The 14,982-nt window shown below is 32.4% G+C and overlaps 1 protein-coding gene across 1 annotated transcript; it reads left to right on the top strand.

The window, feature by feature from the left end:
* On the top strand, positions 1 to 2,826 carry LOC134696571 (proton-coupled folate transporter-like). Its single transcript, XM_063558465.1, has 3 exons — positions 1 to 1,168; positions 1,354 to 1,437; positions 2,753 to 2,826. The coding sequence occupies exons 1-3, from the start codon at positions 1 to 3 to the stop codon at positions 2,824 to 2,826; spliced, it is 1,326 nt and encodes a 441-aa protein (XP_063414535.1).
* The last annotated feature ends 12,156 nt before the right edge of the window (positions 2,827 to 14,982 follow it).

Genomic DNA, 14,982 nt, shown 5'->3' with positions numbered 1-14,982 from the left:
ATGGACGATGAAAAGGAAGGTCTATTGGCCAAGGATAAAACATATGAAAAGGAAGTTCCTTTGGTTAAAGAGAAATCATATACGGAATGTATGAGTACACGAATGAAAGTGATGATGTATGCATTAATTTACAACTGTGCGATTACTGTGACCACAACAATCGAACCACAATTTACATATTCATACATTAAACATCATAATTCTTTTAATGACACCAGTGATGAAACACAGAATAATTCTACTCAAAACTTTAAGACGTGTGAAGCCAATTCAACATCATCAGACGATCAACTACAACAATTAGCATCCGACTGGTCATGGTACATGCAAATAGCTGAAGCGGGAGTTTCATTTCCAATTGTAATGTTTTCAGGACCAATCGCTGATAAAATTGGACGAAAACCTGTTTTGATGTGGAATTTAGTTATAACACTCGTTTCATTTATTCTTAAAACAGTAATTGTGTATAGAAACATGAATTTATATTATTATACTATTGCATGCGGAATATTAGGGCTTGCAGGATCGTTTTATACATATCAAATAACAAACTTCGCTATTCTTGCAGATGTAACCTCAGAGGGTAAAGATAGATCTTTAATGATGACTGTATACGATGCTTTATCTGCTGTTGGTTCTGTTAGCTTTCAAATAGGCACTGGGTACTTAATACAACTAATAGGCTTTACAGATCCATATATAATAACTTCAGGCATGTTTCTGTTTCTTTGTGTTTTAGTACAGATAACACTAACCGATTCTTGGAAACCACCAGACAAGAAAACTAAGATGAAATGGCTTACTATTCCTTTCGAGTTATTTTCATTCTGCTTTAAGCCTGAAAATATGAGTAAACTAGTTAATATAACCAAATTCATCATTTATTTCTTGGCGTATTGCCTTTTTTATTTTCCACATTGTGTGGTTAGTGCAATAAGAACTATATTTCAGTTGGGAACCCCGTTTTGTTGGACATCTGAACATATTGGATGGTATGGAGCAGGATCTGACTTTGCCATGTTTATAGGTGGAACACTCATGCTAAAGACATTTCATTCTTGTTGCGTCGGGTTGTCCGACCGAGTGATCGCAGTCTTTGGAATTATATCCTGCATGGCAACGTATATTGTGTATGGGCTATCGAAAAACCAATGGATATTATACGGGGGTAATATATGTTATTTAAGTTGTATTCGCTTCTCGACTATTTTTGTAATATTGACATAATTTAATAATTCTTTACAATCTAAATTTGAGAGACATAAAAGGAAAAGCTGAAGTTACCATGAATTGCTTATATCTTTTTATCGATATTAAAGAATCAAGCTTAATTGACATTATTTCGCCTTTCAGCAATAGGGACAGGAATTATTCGAGTTCTGCCAGTGTCTTTAATTAGAGCACTTTTGTCCGAGATGGTGCACAAAGACAAGCAAGGTTGGTGACCGAGAACTACTTTAGGCTTTTTTAGCATTATTTAATAAGCGGCCATTATTATTAAAAACTTTGGCAATGGAATACTACAATTATACATAACAGTCAAATATTGAATTTCGAGAAGAACTTTTAAAAAAAGAAGATGTGGTATGATTGCCAATGAGACAACTTCCCACAAGAGATCAAAATGACACAAAAACTAACAACTAAAGGTCACCGTACGAACGTCAACAATGAGCAAATCCCATACCTTGTAGTAAGCTATAAAAGGCCGCGAAATGACAATGCAAAACAATTCAAACGAGAAAACTAACGACCTAATTTAGTAACAAAAAATGAACGAAAAACAAATATGTAACACATGAACACACGACAACCGCTGAATTTTCTAACGGCCGGGTACTAGCCTTTTTCAACTGAATTTTACAGTTCGTTCTTATGTTTTACTGTTATACCACTGTTCCATGTTAGGGTAGGATTGGGATCCCGGTAACATGTTTAACCCCGTCACATTATTTATGTATGTGCCTGTCCCCAAGTCAGGAACCTGTAATTCACTGGTTGTCGTTTGTTTATGTGTTACATATTTGTTTTTTGTTCTAAATAACGCCGTTTGTTTTCTCGTTTGAATTGTCAGATTACATTGTCATATCGGGGCCTTTCATAGCTGACTATTCAGTATGAGCTTCGCTCATTGTTGAAGGCCGTACGGTGACCTATAGTTGTTAATGTATGTGTCATTTTGGTCTTTTGTGGACAGTTGTATCATTGGCAATCATACCACATCTTCTTTTTTACATTAACTCATCGGATGGATAAAAATACAAAAACTACAAATACAAGTGGAGGTGGCCGGGTACTTGTACATCCCAACAACATAGAGACACAAAATATAGATTTGAGAGTATACGCAATTACTGATAGCTAGTTCAAAGCCACTAACAACTGATATAAAAAAAAAAGCATGCATCTAAGACTAAACCATCAATCAGTACACAACCAACATCAAATGGATACATCCGTTGCTCGAGAAAAAAATAACCCGATAATATATAACTAACAGCATGACGTGCAAACACATTACAGATACAAGTAAAGGTAACTGTATTATATATAATATATATGTAACAAAATACAAAAACAATCTTCAACGAAACATTTTACTGAGATCTGTTTTGTAAGGATCGGACAATATATCCACCAGGACACTAGACCCACTACACACGCAAGTCCAATTAAAGCCGCTTACTAGCGAGTATGTACATCAGTTAAAAATAATTGTACGAAGTTAAGTATTATTTTATTTTTGTCACAGGAGTACTGTATTCCTCCATTCATGTGATGGAAACATTACTGAGAATAGGAGGAGCTAAGGGAGCTACCATTTGATTTTTATGGGAGGGGGGCTAGGATGAAATTTGAAAAAAATAGGCAGGACAGGCAGGATGAGACACTTGCAAAAAAAAAAGTCAGGATGACAATTTATGTAAAAAAAGTCAGGATAAACTAAAAAAAAAAAGCAGGACCGGATAGGGTGAAAAATAAAAAGGCAGGACAGAGATTACACCTAAAAAAAATGCAGGACAACATTTTTCATCTTAGCTCCCCCCCCCCCCCCCCCCCCCCATAAAAATCAAATGGTAGCTCCCTAATGTACACTGTTTAATATTTTTTTTTTGTTACAGGGGTACTGTATTCATCTGTTCATGTGATGGAAACATTACTGAGAATAGGAGGAGCCACACTGTTTAACAACATCTATCACCATACTCTGTCATTATATAATGGATTTGTATTCTTCACTATGGCGGGCTTTGTCTTTGTTGCCTTCATTTTAATGATGTAAGTAATAAAAATCATACATTCTCTTCTTTGTCTGTTTGCTTGTTGCTTTTTTTGTTGGATTTTTAAAGTCCATCTTCACATGCACTTTAGCAACTATGCAAAAAATGCACAAATATGAATAGTTTCGATGTAGATTATCATAGTAAAAGATATAATTAGAATGAACCATATCTAGAAACCAATTTTTATAGTTATGGACCGAACAACAGAAGACAAAAAAACTAAAAAAAAAACAAACACAAAAACACACACACACAAGCATCAGAAACGAAAACAAAGGCCCGTAAATAAAATAATTTTATTTTCCTAGAAAATTTTTGGATTTTGTATGAATAGTTTACTAAGTAATACATGTACTTATACTGTGTGCTTAACTGGTATTTACTTTTCATTTCAGGTATGCGGTATGCTTAAAAACGACCAAGAAAACCAATGAACTCATAATAGAAAAACCGGCTATCCAAGACGTGGACGGTATTGAAAAACCAGTCATCCAAGACGTGGACGGTATTGAAAAACCAGCCATCCAAGACGTGGACGGTAGAGAATCAAACGTCTAAAACTGTTATAAAAAAAAAATGATTAAAGTATACAGATCTTATTCTTTTAAAGAGATATAAATAAGATGGTCATGAAATTGCACTTCTTCTAGAATGTTTACAATTGAAATTCATTGCGTGATCTGCAACAATAATAACAAATTGAGTCTAATGTATGTGAGAAATATTGTCATCATTATCCGACTTCTCATTAATTGTCATTAGTTAATGTTACTATGTGACTTCCTCTTTATTAATATATTATAGGTACCAACACTATTATTATGTATTAAAGCAATGTATAAATGAGAAAGCAAATTACTTGTAGAACTATTGTCATTGTATCGTGAACGTATTGATAACAAACTTTGCAATAGGTTTTGGGTAATGAGTATTTACTAGAAGCAGGTCAGGTTATCTGAATGAATTTTGAAAGAAAATGGTCCAATATATTCATAGCCGGACCATCTAATATGCAACATCTTCTAATTCTTATATTTGGAAGTTCTTACCACTATTGAATTAAATGACATGTCTATTGCTAGAGCTTTTATATGTTGATCTGTATATTTCTTTTGTTATTTATTTATTTATGTAATTTAATTACTGTCTCTACTAAGTATAACCCTGTCTTTAATTCTTATATTGACCATTGCAACATACAGTTGTTGTCTATTCGTTTTTGATGTGTTTTGTCATTTGATTTTAATCTCTTAGTATGAATGTCACAAACGTTAAATGTAGAAAAAAACAGAGGGTATAGTGAGTCCAAACAAAAAACATTCAGTGATTAGTTTTTTTCGAAATAAGTTTCGTATTTGTTCGGATATGAATCGACAAGGATGACGTATTTGGTTTTGAAGAGAATGTATGAAACATATAGTACGCATCAGATCGATCTCAAAACACTGGACACTTTTAATTTGCAAAACACTCATTTTGAAATCCACCGCCACCTCTCCTTAGAGTTATAGTGTCGTGTATATAGTTAAAATGTGCGGAATTACATGGAAATCTGCTGTTTTTATTATATATATTTTGCAATTTGTTTTAGGAAAACATGACCGATTTTCAATATCCCATGGAACAGGGCAATGTTATTTGTTGTTGTAAATGCACTTGTTTGTTCTACAGCCTATGATATGTTAGGACTAAGGTATAATTGAATGTCTCGACTTCGTGCAAAGTAAAGTTCCGTTAGCAATAGGTTTAGAAATCATGTTTCTGATTACAAGAAATTTTGTTTTAAAAAGAGTGAAAATCATGACACAAAGAATGATAGACAATGCTAAAATCAAAAGAATAAAGGTTAGAAAATTACCAATTGTCCACAAAAAACTCTTTCAAAACTACCAAACTGTGAGGATTAGATGCTTTGGGTGGATTATAAGTTCCCGTTGCACTTTTGTGAAGAAAAACTCTAAAAATATTGAAACCTCGTCAGTTATTTTAATTGTCTTCGCGTGATGTATATAAATAAACAGTAAAATAAGTGGAATATCGCTTTGAAATATGTGGTTATCGTTTACTGCTTTATATCATGTTTTTTGTTTTACATATACTAGACCCCTTTTTTCAACTTGTTTCAAACATTTGTTTCTCTGAGGCTTTTTATATCCTGCCATGCAGTATGGGTTTTGCTCATTATTAAAAACCACCTACGATGACTTTAACCTATATTTGATAACTTCTTTCTCATTTGGTTTTGGTTGGAGAGTGGTCTCATGTGCAATATAAATATCACATCTTACTATATTTATCTTTGGACATAAATCAAGCTGTATCTCGATTCTGTGAAGCAAAAGAACACTGTGTCTCAACCACACCGGCACAATTTGCTCGGACTCGATGGTATCTAACATCCTGCACAATGACGGAACACCAATAGACAAAAGAATGGTAGGTTTCTCCTTATTATTTTATTTTTTTGATGATGTCGAAGAATATATATACATATACAACTATTTTCTATTGTGAGATGCAATATTTTCTACAACCGTTCTATATTAACGGAGAAATAAGTCAAAATGCATGTCAAAATGACGAATTGAGTGAACCTTGCCTCGACATTGATTAATTTCTCGTTAAATTGTTCACATTGTACGGAAAGAAAGGTACGGGAACTTCGGATAGATATTGACACGGAGATTGCAAATTTAGTTATTATGAGCATCTCAATAATTTTATCTCTGTGTATGGAACGAAAGAAAAGGGTTATGTCAAATTAAAATAAACCGGTTTCGTCAATGTTGTTACTACACAATCACCCGGTTTCGTCTTTATATATCACCCGGTTTTTTATTATCTTTTTTAACAAACAATTTATGAAAAGCAACTTTGGCACGGATCTGAACATTGTCTTTCGGGAATTTAAATATATATATTCATTGTAAAGTAAACTTGGCGTGTTTAAATGTATTTTAAACGGGCACTTATAGTTAATTATGATAATACACATGTTCATAATGAAAGGCGTATCCCTTATTTCACTTAACTTCAAACTAATTTTAAATTAATGGAATATAAATACTCAAAAGCAAACAATGGTATTTAATTATTTTGTAACTTTATTATATTTTCTTTGTTTATAATAGTAGTATGTAAAGATGGAAAATAAAAAGTATGTGTTTTGATTGTGTCATAATTTTAATTTACTATACTACATTATAAACACTATGCATTCAATCATTGACGAACAGTCTTAACCCGACTATAGTCTATACTGTTCTGTACAAATTAATCATGCATGCAGTCCTGCCAGATTTTCTGGTACTATATACTAACTAAAGTATACTGTGTTACTTGCGCACAAAAGCGAGTTTTCATACTTAAGCATCCATAACATAGCAGTGAGATTTGTAACTTTCTCCCCATTTCTGGTAAGCACATTTATTTTCCTAGGCATGTTTTTCACATCATTTTTACAGTTCAAATTCATTTTTTTACAGTTCAAATTCAATTAAAACTTCAAGATAACTTTCGAAAACAATATCTGACAGTTTTGTATTTTCAATGTAAATAAAAGTTGGTTTGCAAAACATGACCGTCATTTATATCTAGGTCTTATTTAGAAGAAGTGACGGTAACCACTTATCCCATACACATTGACAATGAGACAACTTTCTTTTAGACACACATATGATTTTGAATTAATCAAGTTTAGGTCAGCGTATGCCTTAAACAATGAGAAAACACAAACTGCACGAAAGCAAACTATAACAGGGCCCTAAATTATAAATGTAAAACAATTCAAACAAGAAAACTACCTGCCTATTTTATGTTCAAAACACATATGGCATAAAGCAACCAAAAACAACCATGGAATTACAAGCGTGTGACTCGGGAATGGTCTGAGTCTAAGTGTTGTCGCTGACACGAACAGTACAACAAAAGTACAAATAATAAAAAAAATAATGATGAATAAACCTTAACTCGTCTTATGACAGAGCCTGTACAGTAAATTCGTGATTTGTTCCAAAACTTGTATCATAGTTAAAATTATCCCTTAAATATGATAAATATACATGTATTCGCAGTTTACTATTAAGTCCACTATCACTGAACTAGTATACATATTTATTAAGGGGCCAGCTAAAGTACGCCACCTGATGCGGGAGTTTCTCGCTTCATTGAAGACCCATTGTGGCTGTTTTCTGCTCTATGGACGGACAGACGGGTGTATACAATAATACGTCCTGTCAAAATTGGGACGGGCGTGTAAAAAGGCAAAGAAATGGAAAAAAAAAAATCGTAATTAAAGGTCAATAAGTTTTATTAGGATATCGGCCAAGTCGATTTATTTGTATATTTGTCTGCCTTGTCATTTTCCTATATAACTTATATATTATATATTTGAAAAAAGGTATAGAAATCGATAAAAAGAACTTGATATTCGGCATTTATTGTAATAAACATAATCAAACTCATATAATCCGATTTCCCGGGTGTCCATGTTTTCTCATTTCTTACAATATTTTAATTCGGTATACACTTTATAAGATAAGTGGCGAATCTAGATGACGTATAGTTTGCACGCCCCGATCCCACCTTTGGTTGCCAAAACTATATTGATTCCTTTATTTAACGATTTTGTAAAGCAAAAAATAATCAAAATATTGTTCGACTCGCTACGCTCGGCGATGTGTAAAAGTTGTTCGAAATACGCCCACTTTGAAATAAACTGAATCCGTCTGTCCGTATATATACGTCAGTGTACGATCATCATAACACAATGGCGACAGTACAGACTCGTTTTTTTTAATAATGTTAACAAAATAATTATTATTGAATTTTATCGATGACCTGAGACTATTATACTAATTTGTACATAGCAGTATAGTTACAATTAGTGATAAATATATTTTATTTTAATGCATGGTAGTTGAAATCCTACATTCATTTTCTGTGTCGATTATGCATGCTTATACATTTGTCTTATTATCAACGTTTATCCTTAAGAAGATTTATTTTTAGCGATGGTAGAAAAGATTACATACATCATAATGATTAGATTACATATAAATTTCGGAATGCAAAGTAAAATTAAAATATTTGTGTTCTATAAGAGTAGGAATTTGCTTATTATTTATTTGAATCTGAGAATCATTTAAATAGTAAGCCGCTGTCTGGTGAACGGACTTGTTTTCGAACGACCCACACAACTCCTTTTGAACACTGAAGTTAAATAATCAATTATAATGTAATGCGATTATGATTTTTTTTTTATTTGACCAAACCGGGTTATGCGTTTTGGAAATCTATGACGAAACCGGGTTGTATACATTGACGAAATCGGTCAGTTCCATTTTGACATGACCCTTTTCTTTCGTTCCATACACAGAGTTACAATTATTGAGATGCTCATAATAACTAAATTTGCAATCTCCGTGTCACTATCTATCTTCCCGTACCTTTCATTCCGTACAATGTGAACACTTTAACAAGAAATTAAACAATTTCGAGGCAAGGTTCACTCAATTCGTCATTTTGACATGCATTTTGACTTATTTCTCCGTTAATATAGAACGGTTGTAGAAAATATTGCATCTCACAATAAAAAATAGTTGTATATGCATATATATTCTTCGATATCATCAAAAAAATAAAATAATAAGGAGAAACCTACCATTCTTTTGTCTATTGGTGTTCCGTCATTGTGCCGGATGTTAGATACCATCGAGTCCGAGCAAATTGTGCCGGTGTGGTTTAGACACAGTGAAGAACAACAGTCTGTCAAAATAACTGATTAACTCGAAAATTCTCAAGTATTGAATATACAAATAAGTTTATTTTGTGAATTATGGGATAGCACATGATTTAGATTTATACACACAGATAGGTAATCGTATGGAACCGTCACTTTTTTTCAAGGCATGGATGTCATAACATATCTATGAAAATTGACAATAACATTATCTTTTAGGAAGCTTATATCAAATGATGATCAATATAACTTATGCAAAAAAATCCCGTATATAAACGTCTTGAAATTAAACGAAGAGGAGGGGTAAAAGTTTCAAACGAAAGTCCAAATAAAATCCACCAGAACCCCCAATCCCCCTACTCCACCAACTTCCACAAACGCATCTGCAAACACATTGGGCAGTAAGAACTTCTGTCGATACAAAATTTAGTGGGATTTATTTATTTACAAACATTGTATCATGTGTATAATATGAATATTTATACCCAACATTTAAATGTACCTCATAAACTTTTAAGTTCGGGTACACTGCATACATGTTTATGTTATATAATAGTCATGTGAGCTTTATTAATACATTTATATGGGACAGTTTAGTGTATCATTTATCTTAACCTGTTATGATATACATGTATGAAACAGATAATTCCCACAAAGATATGCTGTATATCATTGTACATTATGTATTATCAAAATATCAATAATTCAGAGGCAAGACCTTATACTGACCACGATGTATAAGTTTTTAAATAAAAAAAATGATAATATGAATAGTTCAAAATGTCGTGTTATGTGTATGTGAAGATGGCTTATATTTTAACAACAGAAGGTTTTTAGCGTGTATTTGAAAATCAGAAATTATGGTAATCTAAATTATACACTCCATGTTGAAGAAAGTACTTTGACCTATAATGGGTAATTTTTACAAATTGCGATTTGGATGGATAGGTTTCTCTTTAAACTCATATCACATCTTCTTATATGTATTAGTATATGCACCATACTATATCAGCGTTTTAAGAAATAATGTTTATTATGACACAAGACCTTTCCTTTCCCAAATAGAGTGTGTAAAACAAAGAGTTTTTTATGTGGATAAACTACTTTTGTATACCGTATGGTGATTGTTTAATTACATTGATTCATAATTGGTCAAACTTTATATTGCAGTATACAAACAAATTTTAATCATGGTTTTATCATAAATAGATTATACATATTTAATACATGTAACAGATGATCAAACGAAATGGACGAGAGACTTCCTCTCATAAAGAGGGATAATAGCTCTTTGCAGCAAAAGAAAATTTCACATAAATCGGAATACACTAAAGCAAAATTATCGTTATTTGTGATGATTAATTATTTTGCTATAGAATTCGCTGGATTGACTCAACCTCAGTATATATATTCGTATCTAGAAAATGCACGCGAATCTAACAACACTTCTGTTGATATGCATAACAACATTTCTAGCAATCATCTAAACAATTGCTTTAACAAAAGTTTATCTTCTGCAGACGAGTCTCGAGAACAAGCCTCTTCCTGGACATGGTACATATCATTGGCGGAATATGGAGTTGCATTTCCGGTTTTATTCTATATTGGACCATTGACTGACAGGATCGGTCGAAAGCCACTTTTATTATATAATACAGTGATGGTTTTTATAGCGTTTGTTTTGAAGACTATAGTTGTGTATGGAAGGTTTCCTTTACAGTATTACGTAGCTGCTAGTGCGATAGAGGGCCTTGCTGGTACCCCTTTTGCGTTCAATCTGATTAATCACGCAATCATTGCAGATACAACAACACTGGGTAATGATCGATCTTTAATGATGATGGTATATGATGCTCTCCTAGGATTGGGAGCAATCTGTTCTAATATAGGAACTGGATACCTAATTCAATTGCTTGGTTTTACATATCCGTACCTGGCTTCAAGTGCATTGCTTTTAATTCTTCCTATTCTGATTTTGTTGACTTTGGAAGAGACATGGACACCACCGAAAGACAAATCAAAAACATCCGTTTTCAAATTACCAATTAAGAATTTGACATTATGTTTTAAGAGACAACACGTAAGTAATAAGTTAGGATATTTTATCGCTAATCTATTTATATTACTTCTTGTTTTATTTCCGTATACTTCTATTTCTTCTATACTAACATTGTTCCTATTAGGCGAACCATTTTGCTGGACCTCAGAACATATCGGTTGGTACAATGCAGGAGTAGATTTTGTGAAATATATTGGGGGAACCACAATGTTGAAGATTATGCACTCGTGTTGTGTTTGGTTAAAAGATGAAATCATTATAGTTTTTGCCATGTTGTCCTCAATTGCCTATTTAATACTAATGGGATTTTCTAACAACGACTGGATGGTATATGGAGGTAAGTCTAAACTATTTCTTTAAACATTTCATGCATTTCCATTCCTAAATATGCTTTACCTACCATAGTCGCCGTCATGTAAAAATTGCACCGGTTTTTTTTGGAAGAACATTTTTAAACTATTCGCGTTTTACACTAAGCAGTCCATATCCTCCCCCCTCCCACCAAAAAAAAAAGAAAAAAAAAGAGTAAATATAAATAAACCACTACCATCTTACCTTTTAAAATGATTGCACTGTATGATCCTAACTTAGGTGTGTAATTCATATTTGTATTTTATGAGTTGCAATACCACATCTTCTTTTTTTATATTTACCCTTGAATTAATATTTCATGCCATCACCATTACAGCTGGGTCTGCTGCGATATTTCGAGTTTTGAGCATTCCATTACTTAAAGCGACACTCTCACGGAAGGTTAATCCAACCAAACAGGGTAAGTTTAGTAGATTATTATTTGTATCTATCATATTGAGTGGGTCTCTAAATAACCAACTTTAAAGTATAATATACTTAAAAAGTTTTTTTAAATACTGAACTCCAAGGAAAATTCAAAACAGAAAGTATAAAATCAAATGGCAAAATCAAAGCTCAAACAACTCACACGAATGAATAACAGCTGTCATATTACTGACTTGGTACAGACATTTTCTTATGTACAAAATGGTGGATTAAACCTGGTCTTATACAATGTTGAAATGTCCGTTCCTTATTGAATTTATAAAGTACCTCTACAGTATAAAACAAAAATAGAGCGTTAAATTTCATAAAAAAAAGAAGATGGGATATGATTGCCAATGAGACAACTATCCTCAAAAGACCAAAATGACACAAACATTAACAACTATAGGTCACCATACGGCCTTCAACAATAAGCAATGCCCATACCGCATAGTCAGCTATAAAAGGCCCCGATAAGACAATGTAAAACAATTCATACGAGAAAACTTACGGCCTTATTTATGTAAAAAAATAAACGAAAAACAAATATGTAGCACATAAACAAACGACAACCAATGAATAACAGGCTCCTATACTTTTTGAGTTGGTTCAACTATTTCTTATAAAAACACCTGTTTTCTAACCTATATAAAATAGTGATTGAGAGCAAAGAACTTACACTTTTTAGATTGTTTTTTTTTTAATTTCTCCTTGTCAACAATATTCTGCATAGCAAAATGTAGTTTAAAACTATTATTTTCTTGAAATATTATATTAAATATAGAATTAAAAGAATTTCATACTTAATGTTAAAAGTAGTTTTTCTTTAAACGAAAACTTAGCATAATGGAAAATTCTAACGCATTTGTTTTTCTGCTTTCCAAGATTGACCATACACTTTATATTGACTAAAGAAATGTATTTCAAATCTTTTAAATAAAAGTAACATATATTCGGAATTAGAACTACACCAAAATTGCTATGAGCAATGCACTCAAATCCCTCTTCCTTCATCGGGGTCTGAACCAATGCATCTCAGACATAGTTGCAACATCGCCTGTATATATTATGCGTCCACTGTCTTTGTCAACTCAACTCTTATCAATTCTTGTGAAAATTAAATCAGATATCAATAAAATTGCACGTAAAAAAGGTATATATGAAATATTGTGGGTATTTGAGTGAATTTGACTACTAAGTAACTGAATATATGTTGTGTGCAAGATGTAATGTTGTACAAATTATAATTTGTACAGAATTTTGAACAAGTTATCAGTGTTTTATGAACCGCTTACCACACACGGATGATGCAAGCAAAGTCTTTTGTTTCGCATATTTCTGTTATATTTTCACAACTATATGATACAGTCTAATACTGGGCACTGATACAAAAGCATAATAAGAACACAAAAAGACTTTTTATGGATATGCTTTTGGAATAAGAAGAAAAATAAAATTAGAATTCAAACCATTCAGTGCGTGTCATCTTTTCCGGTTTTGAGGACAAAGAGAATAGCACTTACTGTTAGGTTGAAGTATATAAACTTGAATTTAAGACATTAAACTCGTATTGTTATCTTAGAAATTCTCAATGATTAAAATACTATAATAGGGAACAATTTGACAATGATTAAATTTAGTAGTGTCAACCCTGTGATCATGACCCGTGTATATAGCAAAATCCTAAATACACCGTTTGGTGGTGCACCTGTCAGATGCGGAACGCACAGATAAGATAATAGGTTACAGGTGAATATACTATTGGTATCGGTATCGGAATCGACCCGGAACTTGTTAATTATTGGCAATATTAAATAATGTGGAAAACAAAAGGGTCTGAAGTGGTGTAATCCTATATTAGCTATATATAAAGTTGAATTCGTTGATTTTTCGATTTGTCGTTTTTACCTGATGATATAGATTCTCTAAAGTGCGATGGTACTCTAAAGTGCGATGGTGACGCTAAAGTACGATGGTTTACGCTATAAAGTACGATGGTGTATCACGCTAAGGTACGATGGTTGTCTGTTTGCTAAGTACGATGGTATAGCACGCTAAAGTGCGATGGAACAAAAGAGAAAGCTTCAAGGGCACTATGTTAAAAACAAGTCTTTTTTTGCAAAATCTAGTTTGCTATGATATAACATGCGATAGGCTTTTACTTTACAAGTAGTCTTATGAGACTGTTTCTTAATTGAGAAGACTGACCTATAGTAATAATGGCTGAAAAGGTAATTTAGGTGTCACAAAATACTATATTTTCATTAAATGAATTTTGAACAATTCGAGCGTATTGGATTGATTGTTGGTTGCTTAACGTCCAGTGGCAAATATTTCATGCATGTTCAGGAGCAGGGCGTATTGGTGTTGTAGCTTGCCGCTTACACAGCCTATTAATGTAAACACATCCCCTTAAAGTTGTCAGTTGCAAGTACAAAATTCGGTCATTTTCGGAATGAATAAAATTTATTTGTACAAGCTTTAATTTATATAATTTAATTTAATAATATGTGACAGAAAGGTTTTTTTTGTTCCATCTTTCCCCTTTTTCTTTGCGAGTGTAAATGCATGTTATATTTTACTACAATGGTCACATTGATGTTGTAATGGACAAATTATGATTTACGCTTGAAAACGAGTACCTTTATTTTACCGAAGTTTAGCTCTTCAATAAAGGCAGATTCCAAAAAGAAATGAAACAAAAAGAACAAATTAAGAATAATAATACTAACTGTTATTTGAATGATAATGTGTGAATGTCTTATTAAATAAGAATGTTATATAAAGCAAGAAAACCAATTATTGGATATGATTGTTTCCATTAAAAGTAGAAATGATCAAAACAAGATGAAAAATGTGAACTGTTTGACGGAAATAACTTCCCATTTTTTGACACAAGGTTCATGTTTTACGATGCTTTAAGTTGACACTGGTATAATGGTTTTTATTAGTGTAGTTTGATTATTCAAACATCCCTGTTTCCAAATCTTTTGCTTTTCTTTTGTTAAAAACATCTGTGATATTTTTTTTTTCAATTTCAAATACCTTACTTATTAGATGCTCGTCTGTCAATAAATTTTATGATAGCAACAGGTTCATAAAATCTTGCCACTTCATTGTAG

This window comes from Mytilus trossulus, chromosome 1 (genome assembly GCF_036588685.1).
Source record: "Mytilus trossulus isolate FHL-02 chromosome 1, PNRI_Mtr1.1.1.hap1, whole genome shotgun sequence".
Classification (NCBI taxonomy): Eukaryota; Metazoa; Mollusca; class Bivalvia; order Mytilida; family Mytilidae; genus Mytilus; species Mytilus trossulus.
Note: the sequence above shows the minus strand (reverse complement) of the source record. Positions and strands in the feature narration are given on the sequence as shown.